Here is a 19,001-nt window from a genome sequence, read left to right on the forward strand (position 1 = left end):
CTATATGCTTCATACCAAAGACTTGATTTATGGCAAGGAGCCAAAATAGATTTACTTAGGGATTTAATCAGTGGCAACATCAAGTGCCACTGATTAAATCCCTGAGTAAATCTATTTTGGCCCCTTGCCATAAATCAAATTTTTGGTATGAGACAGTACCTACCCTATGCTTAAGTAGATGTGTAGCTCGTTGTGACAGAGGCTCTTCATATAGGGAGCTGGGGAACAAGCAATTGTTTGCTTGTCATATTTAAAATATACTCTTGATGCCTCTGCTGGCTCTTTCATTGGTGTTGGGTAGTGTAGTCTGCTTCACACAGAGCATCCCATTTACTTGTCAATCTGGAATATAATTGTTGAAGGGGAAGTTATAAATTGCAAGGCACAAGTTTAGGTTCAGAAGAGATACTATAGAACAAGAGGGAGCATGAACAAAGCAACTGCCTGTGAAAACAGATATGATGTCTTTAATAAGTCTCAAATAGATGCTGTATTCACAATCCTGGACTTTGTAAAGCTTGTCTTCTGAATTAAATCTAAAACATAGCCCATCCCTCTGAAGAGATACTTGGCTATCGCTTCTGACAAGAAGTGAATAAGAAAGGACTCCTACACCTATAGGACACCACAATTATCAGAAACCAAAAGTAGCATCTAAATGAAGTAGAGGCTGGAAAATGTTAAGTGATTGTATGTAGTGCTAGTTTAGGAATGAGTTCCAGTCCCAGGGTCTGCTCTTAAATTGCATTTGTAGGGAAACTGGGACAATATTATTGCATAGTACTATACAAGTAGTATTGTGTAATGAACTCGAACCATTGTGTATTTAGCCCGAAGTATTGTGTATTTAACTCGAATTTTGCTATGATAAGTTCCGTTCTTAATTATGGGCTATCGGTAAACAGGGCATTCTAAACCCTGGAGATTATCTGTACTCTTTATAGGTTATGAATTAAATTATCTAGAACAGCGGCCCCCAACCTTTTTGGCACCAGGGACTGATTCTATGGGGAGAGGTTTTTCTGCGGACCAGAGGATACGTGGTTTCACATGCTGCCTGCATCCTGCGAATGGAGCTTTGCTTGTTCATTTGCTGGCATGCTGCGGAATGGTGCCAGTCCATGGACCAGGGGTTGGGGATCCCTGATCTAGAACAAAGTTATCATTATCAACAATAAATATGAATAAACATTAAACTCACGATACAAAAAAGCCCTTCTGTGCTCAATTCCAAATGTAAATCTAAAATGAACAAGTTATACTCAAAGAAGAAAAATCTCTGGGCCCTATAAGGCAAATGGATTTCATTTCTATTTTGCTCTGTTGCAATAGTTGATGGACAGTGGCAAGAGTGGAGTACTTGGAGTCAGTGCTCGGTGACTTGCTCCAATGGCACGCAGCAGCGAAGTCGACAATGTACAGCAGCAGCACACGGAGGCTCTGAGTGCAGAGGTCCATGGGCAGAAAGCAGGGAATGTTACAACTCTGAATGTACAGGTACATTACATTCTCTCAGTCCCTTCTTATATGGTGGTGGGAAAAGATTGGCTATTCTTCTTTATTCTCTTAACAGTCTGGGATGCCAAAGAGGCTGAGAGATATTGTTGGGGGGGGTGGTACGGGTACGAGAGATGTTCTTGGGGGGGGGGACAAGATTATCTAGTATGCTTTTGAGCAATTTCTAACCTGTGATCTTCTAGGAAATTGAACTTGGTCTTCTGTTCCTGTAGTCTAATATACCATTCTTACCATCCTTGGCTAAAAGAAGTTGCTTCATGTTTAATACATGGCAACATCATTTTTTTCTCCTTCTGCTCATTTGCATTCATTTTTAGAATACCGGGGGAGGGGAAATAATAAACATAAAATTATTCTTTCTCAGCCCAACTCACCTCACAGGGTTATTGTTGTGGGGCAAATAGGAAGAAGAAGCTATGTTGGATGTGTTCACCAGCTTGAGTTATTTGTAAGAATAATAAAGGTGGGACAGAAATGAATGAATGAATGAATGAATGAATGAATGAATGAATGAGTGAGTGAGTGAATGAATGAATGAATGAATGAATGAATGAATGAATGAATGAATAGCAGTGTTAAAATAATGGAAGGGGGAATGACAAGTTATAGGGCCTGAATTTAAGAATGCTTCAACAAGATCCATAATAATGCAATGCCTCATTTTGAATAGACTGCAGTTTGAGATATCAAATATGCATCTGCTGCAAAACCTTGTGGACAGAGATATCTTGGTATAGTTATCCGTCAGATGACATCTTGTTTAGATTACTTTAAACTAGTTAATATATTGTTAATATCTTGTTTAGTTTACTTTGAAGAAATTTAAAAAATGCAATCAAAAAATTACTACTGTACAACTCCCAACAATGATTAGGCTGGCTAACTCTGCAGTGCTGAAAACATATATATCATCAAAGTTAAAGTGGTTGTATTGGCTCTTCGTCCTCCTTTGGGCATACTTGAAAAACTCTGGTCTTCTAAAGCTCTAAGTGATTTATTAAGACTAATTTATAGCAGGGAGCAGCACCAAGCTGGCCTTGACTAACCATGAGGAAGGTCAAGGTCTGACTTGATTAAGGTTTTGAATGGGAGGCTATCACCCTAGGACTGTAGACCGGACTGAGAATTTGGGGAAGAAAAGAAATCCAAGAGGAACACAGAGTAAACCTCCTCCATATTGTTGCCAACCCAACAACATGGATATGTCCTTGTTGTCACCAGGTTAAATTTAAGGGAGATTTCCCTTTTTCCCTTTTCCCATATATAAGCTGCATCCTTTTTGTTATTGCTTCTTTACAGTTTAATGTTGTTTATAGCAGCTTCAAAATCATCTTCTGCATGAGATAAAGACTGATTTTTTAAAAAAGAAATGTATAGGAAGAAATTCTATTTACCACTTCTTGGGTTATTGAAGGCTACTCCTATATATTTATAGAGCAGACTTTTATAAAAAGAAAAAGAATATGAAAAAATGAAAGGTATATTTAAGCAACCCTTGTTTTCTACATGCAATCATACTTGTCCAAGAAGAAATGTGGGCTGAAGTTTAATCTGTTAAGGGAATCAATTTTGTAATGACAGTATATTACTGAAGAATGGCTCAGTATTACAAATTTCAGAAACTTTAAATGCTCTTTCTGGAATGTCTCTTAATCCTGGAGACTGGCAGCTTTTAATTAGTCTTTAAAAGAATTATTGCATAATAAGCAAAGGAGATGAGAAATGCAAATTTTAAATTACCATAATTTAAAAATTTTAATAGTTGCATTTTGCTAAATATTTCCAATATTGTCAAAATAATTTTCCTTCTCCTAATTCTAGCAACCTAGTTAGTTAAGATTTCTGTTTATTTTGTTTCCCTTCGTTTTATTTTTAAAATTCATCTGCTTCAAATACTTCATATTCTCCATACAATGTACATGTAATCTATCTTTTTTAATTAACTTGTTTGCATTATGAATAACTTCATGTAGCTCCAGTTCAGTTTCTTTTACTTTAAATTTGCAACAAGTCTTATGCCAGTCAAGCTAATAAATTCCATTTTGATTATGTGATTTCTGGTTTTGGCTGAGGTAAAAAACATTTAATTCCAAAATATCTTTGCTGAACAGTTTATAATAAGTTTAGTAGATAAAGAATTCTTGGCTAGACTAGTTAATTTGAGACATGTTATAGCAATACATTTATATTTTACTAGCACTTACTATCTCTCTCCCTCTTCCTCCACCACTTTCTACATAGTTTTTTTACTTTTTTTTTTTTTACTTTCAAAATTGCACATATACCTGACCTGAATTTCCTTGCTGCAGATTTAACTTCAGCACAAAGCTAGGCTTCCAGAATCTTACCTATAAGAAAAGGAAGCATTTTGCCAGTTGCTTTTATTCCGATGCTTTTATTTGTAGTAAATCCTCTTGTTTGAGTTTTTAGGATTGTCAGTTTATTAAAGGAAGTATAGAAGGAGCAGCCTGGTTGGAGCAGAGGGAATTAAGCACATTTGGATCACTCCATAATATGTAAGGAGGAAAGAAGGGGGATTTGAGGAATGCAATATATGAAATCCCCAAAGGAGAGGGATCTATGCCAGCTCTCTCCTTTTCTTTCACTGTCTTCTCTTATTTATGTGCTTTTTGGCAAGTCTGAGTTGAATTTTTCCTCTCTCTCACTAGCACTAGGAGAAGGATCAGTACAAAAGACTGGATAGAGGAAACATCTGGGGATTACAACTATTGCTTTTACAGCCTTGTTTTTTTCATCTTCCAGTCTAGTTATAAATGTATTCATGTCAGCTCATAGTAACTTGTCAGGTTATGATCACACTTAAAAACTGAAGATGGGCAGAGCAGTAAAGGCAGTAGCAGCAGCTTCCTTTTAAGCCTGCTTTCCAATTGTCACTACCAAGGACAGAGAAGGTTAATTTGGAACTGTGTCAGATAGTGCAAGTTCAAGCAACAGATGCACCTTAACTCTGTGATAATCTGCAAGATTTTTATATGAAACTGCATAAGAACTTACATTTCCTTTAATTTAATAATAATTTACATTTAAGAGCTGTGGTAGCACAGTGGTTAGAATGCAGTATTGCAGGCTAACTCTGCCAACTGCCAGGAGTTCAATTCTCATCAGGCTCAAAGTTGACTCAGCCTTCCATTCTTCCAAGGTCGGTAAAATGAAGACCCAGATTGTTGGGGGCAATATGCTGACTCTGTCAACCATTTAGAGAGGGCTTTATGGAGCAATATATAAGTCTAAGTGCTATTGCTATTTAAACGATGGTTTTATAATGATTGTTATTCTAAACATATTTTTTTAAGTATTCTACCCAATAATATCTATTTTTATCTATATTTCCTCCTCAAATACCCAGATTTAAAACATTCACTGTGAGATCTGTAATTCATAACAAAGATGCTTAATCCAAAGGGAAAACATTAGTCTGAGATCATGTCAGTTTGCTTAAAAATGCAGGCAAAACAAAATTCTCTAGCGTCGGTCCTCACAGTCTTGTTTATGTGCTGCTCTGAATAATATATGTTGACCTAAGCAATGTGAAAAGTGATCTTTGGATGGGTATTGGTTCCTTTGAAAGCAGAGAGTGGCTTGTAAAGCAAATCACCCATGTCCTCAAACTGCAAAAAGAGGTGGAGCGAACTGAAAAAGCCACTCTATCGATGGGGATAATTTTGAATTCGCTGATGTGGAATTTATAAGGGCCTGTGAAGAATTTGGCCCTCTGCTTTCAACGCTTCATGATGTCCTGAGGTCATGGTGAACTACAGCAGTGTGTGGCATCCTTGACACAGAAAAGAAAACATCCCTTGCTTTCTGTCAGCTTCATTATCTTATCGGTATAAGCTGGATCACCTTTTTTATCAGCTGCAGTTATGCAGACATTTATATGAAAATAATGGCTTTAAAGTAAATAGCATAAAACTGCACCGAAACAAAATCCTATGTGAGGTTGTGAAGAATGCCAGGACAAAGCTCCTCCTCCTCAGTCACCTTCAGTTGGGTGGGGACACCTTCAACTGACTGAAACCTTCAATTGACAGCTCCATTATAATGTTATAATGCCAGCAGTGGATGAAAGGGAGTCTTTAGCTGATTGACGTGCCTGCAGCAGGTATTTCTCAAAAATGACGTTTTCCCATTGTTCAGCAACAAGACATCTCGGCAAAAACTGCTGGAAACGTCTGGGTGCCATGGTGGCAATCACTGCAAGCAGCACCTCCCCTTCCCCATATAGAAACCAATTTTTCCTGCTAGCAATGGCAGGTAGAGGGCAGCACAACATCATCTTAATTGGCCCCCTATCAACTTCCAGGGATTAAGATTGCATTGCTAAATGCCTTCCGAATAGTAGTACTTTTAATATTGCTTCCCTTGCTTTTAGGGGAGTTTAATGTGCCATTGATTTGCTAACATTTTATTTTATTATTTTATTTTATTATTTCAGTATTTATCAATTAAGGGCAGCTGCTATTCAGAACTGAACTGAAAAGAAGGGCAAAAATCTATGGAAATTGCCTCCTACTGAGGATATTTTAAAAAAACAAACCCACCATATGACACATTTCAAGAATAGCTTTTTACTGCAAAGTCATAATTCTTCCAAGGATTAGAAACTGTTTATTAAATGAAGCTTTTTTTTTTAATGGGAGAATTCCTTGGGTGATATTTGAAAAGTTAAGTTGATAAGAATTGTTCTGTAAACTGAAGCCAAAGTGGCAAATTAGAATCCTTTTTTCTATCATTAAAGTCTAAATATTCTTTCCTAGTCTTTTTTTGTTTGATTTGGTAGTATTAATAAAAAATATATCGAGAAATTTACAGCAGATGAACACAAGACATATTTATGGATATAAAAAAATAAATGGTTTGTATTATACTACGTTACAATAGCTGCGGCATATAAATCAAATTTTAAAAAAATGAAAACTGGCAATTATTTAAAATATTACATATTTATATGTTACAATAATGCTGTGAAAATGAGGCTGCCATCAATATATTTTTACAGTGCAATCCAATTCATGCCTATTTAGGAACAATTTCTACTGAATTCAGTGGGATTTGTTCCCAGTTACTGTATTTTTTCAACCATAGCCACCTCTCTTTGCTCTTACAATGTGTAAGGTCCGGCCTTTCCTCCTTATTTAAGAAAGTAAAAACTCATGAAACTTGGCATTTCAAAAGGAACCTTTTATTGAACAGGAGTGATAGCAGGACGAAATCAAAGCAGGCTTTGAGGGCCCTCAGGCAATATAATTAGAATAAAGGAATTAGAAACCCCACTAATTCCTTTTGTGTATTCAGCCAATCCGCAGGTGTGAAGATGTTATTGTACCAGCTGCTCTGAGAAAGTGATAAGAAAACTTTCTCAAGGTCATCCTCTGCCGTATCTTTCGAACGATACAACCCACATGGCCCTCCCACCCCTTACATTCCTCAAAAGGTGAGAAGATTCCAGGACATTAGGCTCCGGGCTAAAGGTTATAAATCAATAGACTACAGGAAATGGGATACATAAGAGAGAAAACAATAAAGTATTAAAGTAACCAAGGATCTCCCCCACTTCCCCTGAAGAATGGCAGATTCATGGATCTGGCAATATGGACAATAGTATATTGTATGTAAGTTTATTTACTGGCTAGATTCAAGCAAATTACTCTCTCTCTCTCCCACTGAACTGAAATATATGCTTAACGTTGGCTAGCTTCTGCCCATTCTGGATATTTTCTCAAGTAATTTTGTTCTGTCTTTTTAAAATGGCTGCTTTACCCATTTCAGTGGGTTTGTTTGTAATAGCTACTGTTGTGGTATCTAACTATTATATATCTTTTTCTCTTCAGCTAATGGTCAGTGGAATCACTGGGGCCACTGGAGTGGATGTTCCAAGTCTTGTGATGGTGGCTGGGAGAAGAGAATAAGGATATGCCAAGGTGCAGCTACTACTGGGCAACAGTGTGAAGGAAGCGGAGATGAGGTTAGACGGTGTAGTGAACAGCGATGCCCAGGTAAGTAGCAGGTATGTGTAGAGTGTGGTCCAATATGGCTTTCAGGTTTAACATAATCACATCTAGGATTTAAAATAAAGATGAAACATATCAGGCCTAAGCCCAAAGACGTGTTCTGACCTAGGCTTCCTGAGTCAGTAAAACACACGAGTAGTCCTAAAAACCTCTTTTATTGCAACAGCAGTGAATTCTGTTCATTTACAGATGAGTCCCAAATAGTTGTAAAGAGTTCTTTGGGATAAGAACCCACCTTTATCTCCCTTGACATGCTGCCAAAGGCCTAATTGGCAAAGCCACATGGAGTCCAGTATCAAACAGAGCTTCAGACTTTAAACTGAACAGAATTAACAATGTTGCTTCCTGCAAAGGCCCACATGCCTTTGCTCCTCTTTTAAGTCTTATGGAAGGGGCCAATCATCTCCAAGCCCTACTCCCGAGTTGTCCCTTTTGTTTTAACTGTTCTTGCCTTCTGGCTGCTCTGTGCATGCGCACACTGGGAACAGGCTCCCCCTGTTCCTCTGCCTCACTGAGGTCCGACTCTGGAGGCTCCGGAGGCAGCACGTACCTCCCAGATGGCCCTTTCTCTGCCTCTGATGCAGAGCCCTCATCTGAGCCTTCCCCAGACTCCAGGACTGCCGGCAGACCACAACAACACAACACATTGAAATTCAATTGAGCCCTGTTCTTTTTTTGTATACATCTAATAGACAAAAATCTTACCTAATTAAAACTATAATCATCTAATCAAATAGATATGGGCTTCTATAAATTTTTTATTCCTTCCCCCATACAGTTCAGGACTGTATGGTCTCTTATTTTGGACTTCTGCTGTCTCTTCCTTGGGAAGCCACCTTAGGAAAAGAGCAGGCAGAACTGAGGGTGGACTAAAACATGTCATTAGTTTAGAATACTTGCATTGCCACAAGAAACCCCAAAACAGCCCTCTTTGAATTCCATTGACCCTTATCTAGCACTAATTTAGTGCTGGCGATTAGTTGACCAGATTTTTGTGTATAGGCTTCAATAAATCATTTATGCTGCAATCTACACAAATGCTCCTGAATCTTTGCACCTGACAGTCATGGTGCAATTGCTGAGATGCCTCCCAAGTCCTTGTCCACCTGCACATTTCATCACAAAGAAACAATTATGATCTCAAACTCCTAAAACAAGTAGCAAACTATATTTGTAAATTGCCATCAGGTAAAAGCTTGATCATTATTTATTATCATGCCTTGAAGAAAAATGGACTGATTTCTCTGAAGAGGAAGATGTTGGTGGTGTTGTGGGAACTGTGGTTGGGATAATGGATAATGATTTATCAATAGCAATAGTATTTAGACTTATATACCACTTTACAGTGCTTTACAGCCCGCTCTAAGTGGTTTACAGAGTCAGCCTATTGCCCCCAACAATCTGGGTCCTCATTTTACCCACCTTGGAAGGATGGAAGGCTGAGTCACCCTTGAGCCCGGTGAGATTTGAATTGCCAAATTTCAGGCAGCTGACAGGCAGCAGAAGTAGCTTGCAGTACTGCATTCTAACCACTGCGCCACTGCGACTCTTTTAAGTTTGATAATTGGCTCCAAATAATGTTGTAAGCCATTCCTACTTCCTCACTAACTGTGTCCCTCATAAATTATTTCAGTTTGATACATGATGACTTTTTAATACTCGACACAAGTATTAAAAATAGATGAAATTTGAAATGCTGAAAATCAGATTTGTTTTTGTTACAATCATTTGTTACAAAGTTGTTACTTTAAATTCTACTCTTAAATTCATATAATCATCATAAGTAGAAACAGCAAACTGGATAAGGACTTGAGTTTTCATTAAGAATTAGAAACATCTCAGTGTGAAAGGCAATCACTCAACGGGTTTTGCAAAATGTAGGGAACCGGCATATCAGATTCTGCTGATCTCACAATACCTCTTCAGGGTCTGAATAATGACCTGCTATTTCATCCTCCTTTCTGATAATGCTTGGATCCAGATTTGGCCTTCTGGCAGATCAATCAGATGCTCTGTTATTGAATTATATCCCATCCTTTTCATTCAAAGTTAAATAATGAAAACTGTGGAAGAAAAATCTTAATGTAAGTTAAAACTGGTTCATAAAATTACATTGAAATCTCATTTGCCTTATTAGAACTTAAATATATGCTGCTTATTACAATCCTATGCGTGTCTACTAAGGACTAAGGCCATTTAACAAAATTTAGTCTTAGGAAACTTTGTGTAGGATTGCAGTCTGTAGCTTTGATTGTAATAAATGAAAATGTGTAAAATGTACTTAACTTGAGTACAGTCCATTCTCTGTACTCCAAGGTAATTACAGAATCTTTCCCTTTGCAAACAGAGGAAGGACAAATGTTCATTCAATCATCTGAAATAATAATTGGACAAAATTAATTGATATCTTTCTATTCCTGTTAGTGTTTTGTTTTTGTTTTTTTTGCATAGAGCAAATTAGTTCAGTTATGTAATTGTTATGTATTTTAGCTTGATATTGTAAATGCTATTTCATTTTATGTATCTTAATATCTTCATTAAATACATAAAATATATTTCATTATGACAATAGATGATAAACCCTCCTTAATTATACAAACACAAATATGACAGCAAACTAACAAAGAAAAGGCCATTATGGATGATTTAGTATGTAATTTCAAGATATTTGTGAATATCTAAGGTAATTTCACTGGGATCAATTTTTTTCCCCCGAGGCAAGCACAGAGTCAGGACTGGATAGTGCTTTATTCTCTGTTCCTATTCATAGATCAGTGGTGGATTTCAAAAATTTTTACTACTGGTTCTGTGGGCATGGCTTGGTGGGCATGGCAGGGGAAGTATACTGTAAAATCTCCATTTCCTCCACAATCCAGGGAAGGTTAGTGCAAAATCCCCATTTTCTCCCAGTCAGCTGGGACTTGGGAGGCAGAGAATAGATGGGGTGGGGCCAGTCAGAATTTTTATTACTGGTTCTCCGAACTACTCAAAATTTCCACTACCGGTTCTCCAGAATTGGTCAGAACCTGCTGAAACCCACCTCTGACATAGATACATATCTAACGCTATCCAAGTAGTGAAATAGGCTAGATCTGTATATTTCTCCTCCCTTTTTAACCTTTCTCCTTCACTTGGTGAAATCACATGAAGTCCTGGAAAGCCTGTGCTAGACATTAAGCAACCAACAATCTAAAATCAGCATAAATTACAAAAGGTGCTAAAAGCCTTTGGAAAACCTAATGAGAAACTTGCACGGTCAGAATTATTCCACAGTTTAATTGTCCAGTGGACCCTGCAGCTGCATGTTCACGATCTCTTATTTCTAGTTTACTATCTGTCACTATAAAGCTTGCTTTGAAACAATATATAAGTTAGTGGGATAATCAGCCATGATAGAGATCAGAGCTGCAAAGTGAAATGGGAGAAAGAGCCTAATCTCACTCTGCTCTTTCATAGTACAATCCATACGAAGTCAACATTATGGGAGTGCAAAAGATATATGTGGTCCCTGAGACATGGCTGTTCCAATAGAATTGGGGATCCAACATCTATCAACTGTTGATTAGACCACTTCTGGACTATATATATATAGTCCAGAATATATATATATATATATATATATATATAGAACATACTATATGTGTGTGTGTGTGTGTGTGTGTGTGTGTATGTGTGTTTTCTGAGGTTTTCACAGGTGTTTGTATGTAGGTCTTTGGTTATTTGGGTTTTCTCCCACATAAAATTGGAAGTGGCTTGGCGACATTTCAACGAAGTCTCATTCGTCATCTTCAGGCTGGTGTTTTCAGCTTTGTGCTTCTAGGAGCAATGTTCTAGAAGCACATTAAAAGCCGAAAACACCAGCCTGAAGATGACGAATGAGACTTCGTCGGAACGTCGCCAAGCCACTTCCAATTTTATGCGGGAGAAAACCCAAATAACCAAAGACCTACACACACACACACACACACACACACACACACACACACACACATATTTACATACTAGCAAATCAATGCAAACCCACAGCATTGTATAAAACAGTCAACAGTAAAACATCCAAAATCCATCCAAATATCTCCAACAATTGTACTTCCAGCTTCTCCTTTAAATGCCTTTTATGTCAGATATAATTACAGCAATAAAAATGTAATTACATATGCAGATATGGTTCGCTCAGATTCTATAAATAAACTAAAACACAGCAAGAACTCTTAGTGTAAACTGGAATATACCATTCCTTCAAGAATGAAGGAGGAGTCCCCCCCCCGAAGTTTATTATCAGAGAACTACTGTCCTCAGCTGCCCATTTTTATGTTGCCTCCTCTTTACTCCATCTCATTGCTCAAGGTTGGTGGCAACAAGAAAGCATGCTGAAGGATATTGGAAAGCCTTTTTCTTAGTTCAGGTACTAATACTGTAGGTGACTATAGCTTAATTGTGATTCCCAGCCCTCAGGCTAGGAATAGAGCTCTTCCATTTGCAAATCAATCTCTAACTCAGAGATAAGCAATCTGACGTCCTTCAGATATTTTAGGATATTATATCTAACTAACTGGTTGGGAATTATAAAAATCATACTGCAACATATGGTTGAAGCCTTAGATTGCATTTTCTTGCCTAGGTAATAAATAATAGCACATTTGGATGGTAAGTGATTTACTGCACAATATCCGAAACAGAGCAAATTTTGACATGTTTGGTCAGTCAAGAACTCCATCAGGTCTCTTGTGATTGAGACACAGCTGTGACAGAGAAGAACCGCTATCCCCTATAGCTCCACTTCCATGTAGTTAATACCTGGTCCTTGTCTGCATGCCAGGGCATAAGAGGTTGCTTAATATGAGGTGGCTCACCTTGGATGAGAATGTTAGGAAACCCAAATACCATAAGGCTATCTAAACCAATATAACAAATAAGCAAATATTTGATCAAGTCTGGATCATCACCCATGGGGGAAAGGTAAACTTCTAATCATGGGATAAGACTCTTCCATTGTTTATTTAACTGAGAAATGAAGACTTGCAGAGAGAGCAAAGAATTAGCAATGATATATAGGAGATATATTCCCTAATCCTGGAGTTTTAGAACAGGAGTACACATCCTTTTCCTAAAAGCAACCACCTTTGGAGTGAAGAAGGAACCTGTACCCTACCCACAATGGCTTGAGCAAAAGCATAAGCTGAATCTGATTTAATTTTAATTGCATTTAAGTATATTTATTAAAATGAATTAAATGTTTTCTCCTCTATTATTTTGATACATTGTTCCATCAAAAAATATTATTTGAGGGGTCTGGTAGGTTGCATCCAAAGCTTAGAAGAAGATCCAAAGCTTAGGAAGATATAGATTATTTTTGCTCTTTTTCAAGGTTTGGTTTCCTTGCTTCTTTATGTTTGTTAAAGCCAGTTTTCTTTCTGGTCTTGGAAATCTGTCCAGTTCAGGAAATACTGCACGTACTGGAACCCAGTGTTTCTGCAAAGCATCCCCCATGCTTTAATTTTTGCTCATTTTGTTCTTAGAAGATGCATTCTGAGGTTACCCTCTGCCTTAGGTTTTCAGCCAGCTTTATATCATTGAAAACACACTAGTTCACTCTTGCCCTCATGCTAAGCTACAAGAAACATAATAGAAAAGGGTTGACAAGGTCAGAGCATGCAACTCTTGATTAAGAACAAGAGGCTTCTGTAGAAGAGTCTTCTGTAGACAGACTTCCCTGACTTCTGTGCTCCAGGCATATTTCCCACTGGTGATGAGTAGCCCTTGGAGACTGCAGCAGATTCTTTGCAATGCTGACAGCTTGTTGCTCTCCATGCATAAAACTTGCAACTGGAAAGTATTTATGAACGCTTCGAGCAGAGATGAGATGGATGTAGGTGGTGACTGCAGTTTGTTCCCTGTTTGGGGGCTATAGACTATCAAGGAAAAGATTTTACATCAATAAAAGAAGAAGAAGAAGCCACCATATTTATACAATATATGAGAAAGTGTAAATGGAAAGGCATCGTGAAGACAGTTGTATCAGTTTTGGTTTGTTGGTTTGTTGGTTTGTGTCAGTTTTGGTTTGTACTGCTCTTTTGTCTTCACTTCCTCCTTGCTCTTTCCTGGCACATTAGATCCTTGGAATGGAATTTGGTATTGGGTGCATAGTTTTGGAAGTGACAGGGCAAAATTGTTCTAAGGCTTCTAAAGTCCTCAAATTCTTATTTATATTTTGAAAGAGTCTCTTTTATGCCAATGCTGCATTTGGGAGAAATGTGCAATGAAGCCCCACCCATCCCCAAGTGAGAGTTCACAATATGAACCCAAGAAAACCTAATTCTTTGCTCTGCCCTATAATACTACCTGTATGTAGTATAATTACTACCTGTAGTATATAATTACTTATATACTAATGGCAATGTGTTATGAATGCTGAATTGCACATATTTTTAAATAATATTTTATTGCCAGTTTGGTCATTTTAAATATCAATAATCTGTATACTTAATATTGGTATAATCAATATACTGTATATCAGATATACACTCTACTGTATTATCTATGCTTATGGTGCATGTCATGCCTGGAACAGAGAAGTAAGGTATGAACAAATTCACTCTCTGGAAGCCAGAGGGATGCCCCCAAATTCAGAAAGTTAAATTAGACATTGGATTGCCTCTCCTCCCTCTTTTGCAGCCTTGAAGTTGGAAGTCTGTGCTGAGCACACTCTGATCTTGTGGCTGATCTGAGGTTATGGACAGACAGTGATAATTCACTAAATCTTAAATCTTTGTAGCACTGAGGCATTCTGGCTGTCCTAAGTAACTTTATATTATTTCAATAACTTTTTTGAATTTATTCCTTCCTGAATTAAACCACCTAATAAAACATTTTTTCTTCGTACTTTTGCCCTATGATTCAGAAACTGACAAGGACATTCCAACGAAACAGTAGGATTCCTTTTCCTGTGGTTTAGCTATATTCTTGAAAATTGAATTTTTTTCCAACGTTCTCTTTGCTCCAGAAGTGGATACATTCTAGAACTTCTGAAATATATCTGCTGTCATCCCCAGATAGCATGACTCCATGTGAAGCAAATCAGAAAAAATAAGGGTCCAACATAATTCCAGACTGAATATAGTCATTTTAGTTCATAGCTATTTTGCATATCATTCTTGAAAGAGTATTGCACATATAAAAAATGTCTCAAATCAAGTATGACTTTTGATTATAGAAACAAAGCCCTATAATTTTATTGGCAATCCTAATGAAGTTCTGTATCCTGATTTTCTTTAGGAATTACAAAAACTGTATTTCTGGGGAGGTTTTTTTGGTGATCTCTTATCCAAGCACTAATCAGGATTGAATTTCCATATGTTGTCTTCAAGAAGAGCCAAATTTGCTAGGTGTCACTGCCTACTGGTAGGCAATCTGTTAATCAATGGCCCTCCTGTTTTATTTCTTGACATTTTTTTGGTAGAAAGTCCCTTTCAGTATCTCATTACCCCTAATTTAAAATAATAGATGACTGTCAGGGCTTATTTACTGATATATTAATTCCAGCTCCAAATTCAAGTAGAAGCACACTTCTCTTATAGTCAGGTGTGATGCTACTGGTACAACATCTCCTGTGATCTTACAGACTAGCAATATTTGAAATGAGCATAAATTAAATATCTATCCGCCTTAGAGATGTACATTTGTTGGCAATTGTGACCAGCATGTCATGATTTATAATTATCATATAGTTAAATCTCTTTGATCTTACAAGAAATTTTGTCATGCTTATCAGCTTTGTGCATAAGGCCAGTAACATATAATCATTGTTGTTTTGATAGCTGGTGAAGGAGAATAATTGAAGGAAAATAATCTAAGATTACACTGTGCCGATTCAGAGGATTCTTTCAGGCATAAAAGCCCTGATGAAAACATGAATGCTTGGCATGCAAAATGGCAATTCCTTCTACAATTTGTCAGGGACAGAAGTGACTGTGTATCCCCAGGATATAAGCTCTAGAAGAGCTATGCCCTTGCATTGACTTAAGAAATAGACTGCTAGGCTCTGGAGTCAGCTAAACAATTGCTCAAATTAATTTGACAGAATTGTTTGTCACAACGTGGAACAACTCCTTCTGTGTGCAAAAGGGAAAAACTGAAAATGGATAATTTGTCTGTTGTAAGGCTAAGCTGAATAAGACTTGGAAAAAGGTTTTCTAAATGCTGTAAAAATAAGGACAAGTCACATACAACAGCCTAAAGTTTTTACCTCCATACCCACCCCCAATAAAAATAATAATAATATAAATTAATGATATTTCTGGTGCAGTCAAAATATTCTATTAATTTTATGGGGATTTTAAAAAAATATTTAGTTCTAATCTAATTTTGATTAAAAACAACTTTAGGTCAAGGAAAGGGCAAGATATCATACTACATAGTTATCATTTTCACCAATAAAACAGAAATGTTTGTGATTTGATAATTGTGTGATGATTAAATTGCTTAAATAAGGTGTGTCCAAGCTATGGTCCACAGGCTGCATCTGGCCCTGGGCAGCTAATACTGCAGCCCCACAAAATCAAAAACTTTTAACTTTATTATGTGATTTATACACTGTACGTTAACTATGTTATATATATTATAGGCAGCCCAAGACAATTCCTCTTCTCTCAATGTGGTTCAGGCAAGCCAAAAGGTTGGACAACTATGGCTTAGATATTGAACCAAAGTTAAAAGTTCATCTTCACTTTTGTAAAAGTAGAGCAGTGATTTCATTGTGGGGAAAAAAAAGTGTCATTTTAAGAGTAAAAGCTCAAGTAACAGAAAAAGTGGGTTTGTAAAAAGAAAAAAAATGCTGACATATGCTAGTGATAACCATAAATCTGAAAATTGTGTGCACAAGCATTCTTGTTTATTTGTTAGATTTATACCTATATCTGACAACAAACAACAACATAAAAGCCATTCATTTATTTAGCGTATGGCATCTACAGAGGTCATGCAAGGTATAGTAGGGAGCATATAAACTTGCCCAAGATTAAAAAAAAAACAAATAAACCCCAATGCAATACAAGTTGTTGTTGGCTTTTATGCAATTTAAAAACCTGTTTTATAAATACATAAAAGGGAGGGAGAGGGAAGAGAGAGAGAGAGAAATGTTGAGAGTTGTGTTAATTGAGATCACCAGTATAGAGTTCATGGATCTCTATACTTTTTCGATCCATCCAGTAGGCTAGGATGAAGCAAGATTTGTCTGGAAAATCCTTCTTTCTTTGAAATTTTATTTTTTCCTTGCCATGACTAACAAAAACAAAACTACGGACAAGCATAATATGGCAATAGGCAAAATAAAAATGCTACTTCTTCCTAGAAGCAAATTGTGTTCATTTATTACTTCTAGTATTACTTCTTCTTTTAAATAAGCTCCAAACCAGTTTATACATTTTAAATAATTTCAAAGATATAAATGTGTTGTTCATTAATAAAATTAATAAACAGAATATGATAGTATGTCAAATAGCAACTGGATGATAAAATGGAAACCATATTTTAGAACCAAGACTGCTAGCATGGTGATCCATTTGAAGAAATCATTGAAAAAGGATTTGAATAAGGAGCCTTGGTGGCGCAGCGGACTAAACTGCTATTAAAGTAGCACTTAGCTGCCAGCTGCCTGCAATTACTGCGAGTTCAATTCTCACCAGGCTCAAGGTGACTCAGCCTTCCATTTTTCCGAGGTAGGTAAAATGAGGACCCGGATTGTGGGGACAATAAGCTGACTTTGTATAAAATAGAACACCACTTAGGGGGGGCCCAAAAAGCCTTACTAAGCAGGTATATACAAAAGTATGAAGGCTATTGCTTAATGCATTGTAAGCTGCCCTGAGTCTCCGGAGAAGGGCGGCATATAAATCGAACTAATAAATAAATAAATAAATAAATAAATAAACGAATAAATAAATAAATAAATAAACGAATAAATAAATAAATGACATATCCAATTTGCCATCTAGCAAAAATACTATATATATATATATATATATATATATATATATATATATATATATATATATATATATATATATATATATTTTCTCAGGTTTTCGCGGGTGTTTGTATGTAGGTCTTTGGTTATTCGGGTCTTCTCCCACGTAAAATTGGAAGTGTCTTGGCGACGTTTCGACGAAGTCTCATTCGTCATCTTCAGGCTGGTGTTCTCGGCTTCGTGCTTCCTGGAAGCACGAAGCCGAGAACACCAGCCTGAAGATGACGAATGAGACTTCGTCGAAACGTCGCCAAGACACTTCCAATTTTACGTGGGAGAAGACCCGAATAACCAAAGACCTACATATATATATATATATATATATATATATATATATATATATATATATATATATATATATATATATGTAAGTTATATATAAACATATATATATAACTTTATATATAACTTTATATATATATATATGTGTGTGTGTGTGTGTGTGTGTGTGTGTAAGTATATATAAACATATATATATGTTTATGTAAGATTATATATATAATCGGCAGAAGTCACCACACCATTGAAAATCTTTATGTAACGTTTGCTACCTCATCCCCAGTTAATATGTGGACAGGAAAAAGGTTATGCCAAAGTTTTGGCCTCTGATAATAAGTATGGCTTTTTTAGCCCAGCTTCTCAGACATTTCTAAGATGTTGTTGGCTGATTTCTTTCCAGGTGAAAATGGGATGGGAGTACTAGACTCATCCATTTTCTAGCACTAGCAATAGCACTTAGACTTATATACCACTTCACAGTGCTTTACAGCCCTCTCTAAGCAGTTTACAGGGTCAGCATATTGCCCACAACAATCTGGGTCCTCATTTTACTGACCTGGGAAGGATGGAAGGCTGAGTCAACCTTGAGCCAGTCTGGATGGAACTCCTGGCTGTGGACAGAATTAGCTTGCAATATTGCATTCTAATCACTGTGCCATCATTTTCTAGGCATAAAGGTCTATTTGAGAGACTGCATATCTTCCCAATGGTAGCAAGAAAATTATAGATACACACAGGACACCATCCATGACCCCTCTTGTATAGCCAACAAAGAGTGATAAGGTCTGGTTAAAGTTATTGGATGAAGTCTTAGCAAGTACATCATTCTTTTTGCCTTGAGCCTATGTTCCCTTAGTCCTTTTCCAGTTCAGCAAAGGTGTCATAGCTACTCAGGACTGCCCTGCCCTTCTCTACTGCTATTCCTTGTACTTCAAAGGCATCACTGCTGATTTGGTTTACAGAATTTACAGCTAAATACATGGGAATAGTATTACCTAATACACCCATTTAAAGGATTGCAAACAAGTAATTTTGTGTATCATTATTTTCTTTTTCTTATGGGTAAGATGCTTATGCAATGATTAGAAAAACTGACAGCTTTCTATACTCTTATGAAAGAAATAGTATTATCTGATATTATTTGTCTG

At 36.8% G+C, this 19,001-nt stretch overlaps 1 protein-coding gene across 4 annotated transcripts in view; it reads left to right on the forward strand.

Annotated features, from left to right (window-relative positions):
- The window catches only part of ADGRB3 (adhesion G protein-coupled receptor B3), a 502,073-nt gene that overhangs the window by 184,586 nt on the left and 298,486 nt on the right, over window positions 1-19,001 (forward strand). For all 4 annotated transcript variants that reach the window (XM_034431977.3, XM_034431978.3, XM_034431980.3 and 1 more), the window contains 2 exons: window positions 1,333-1,497; window positions 7,371-7,535. In XM_034431977.3, the coding sequence (XP_034287868.1) occupies window positions 1,333-1,497; window positions 7,371-7,535 (330 nt within the window). The remainder of the gene's footprint in view (window positions 1-1,332; window positions 1,498-7,370; window positions 7,536-19,001) is intronic.

The sequence above is a fragment of the Pantherophis guttatus genome, chromosome 1, assembly GCF_059756535.1.
Source record: "Pantherophis guttatus breed Tessera chromosome 1, ASM5975653v1, whole genome shotgun sequence".
NCBI classification, from domain to species: Eukaryota; Metazoa; Chordata; class Lepidosauria; order Squamata; family Colubridae; genus Pantherophis; species Pantherophis guttatus.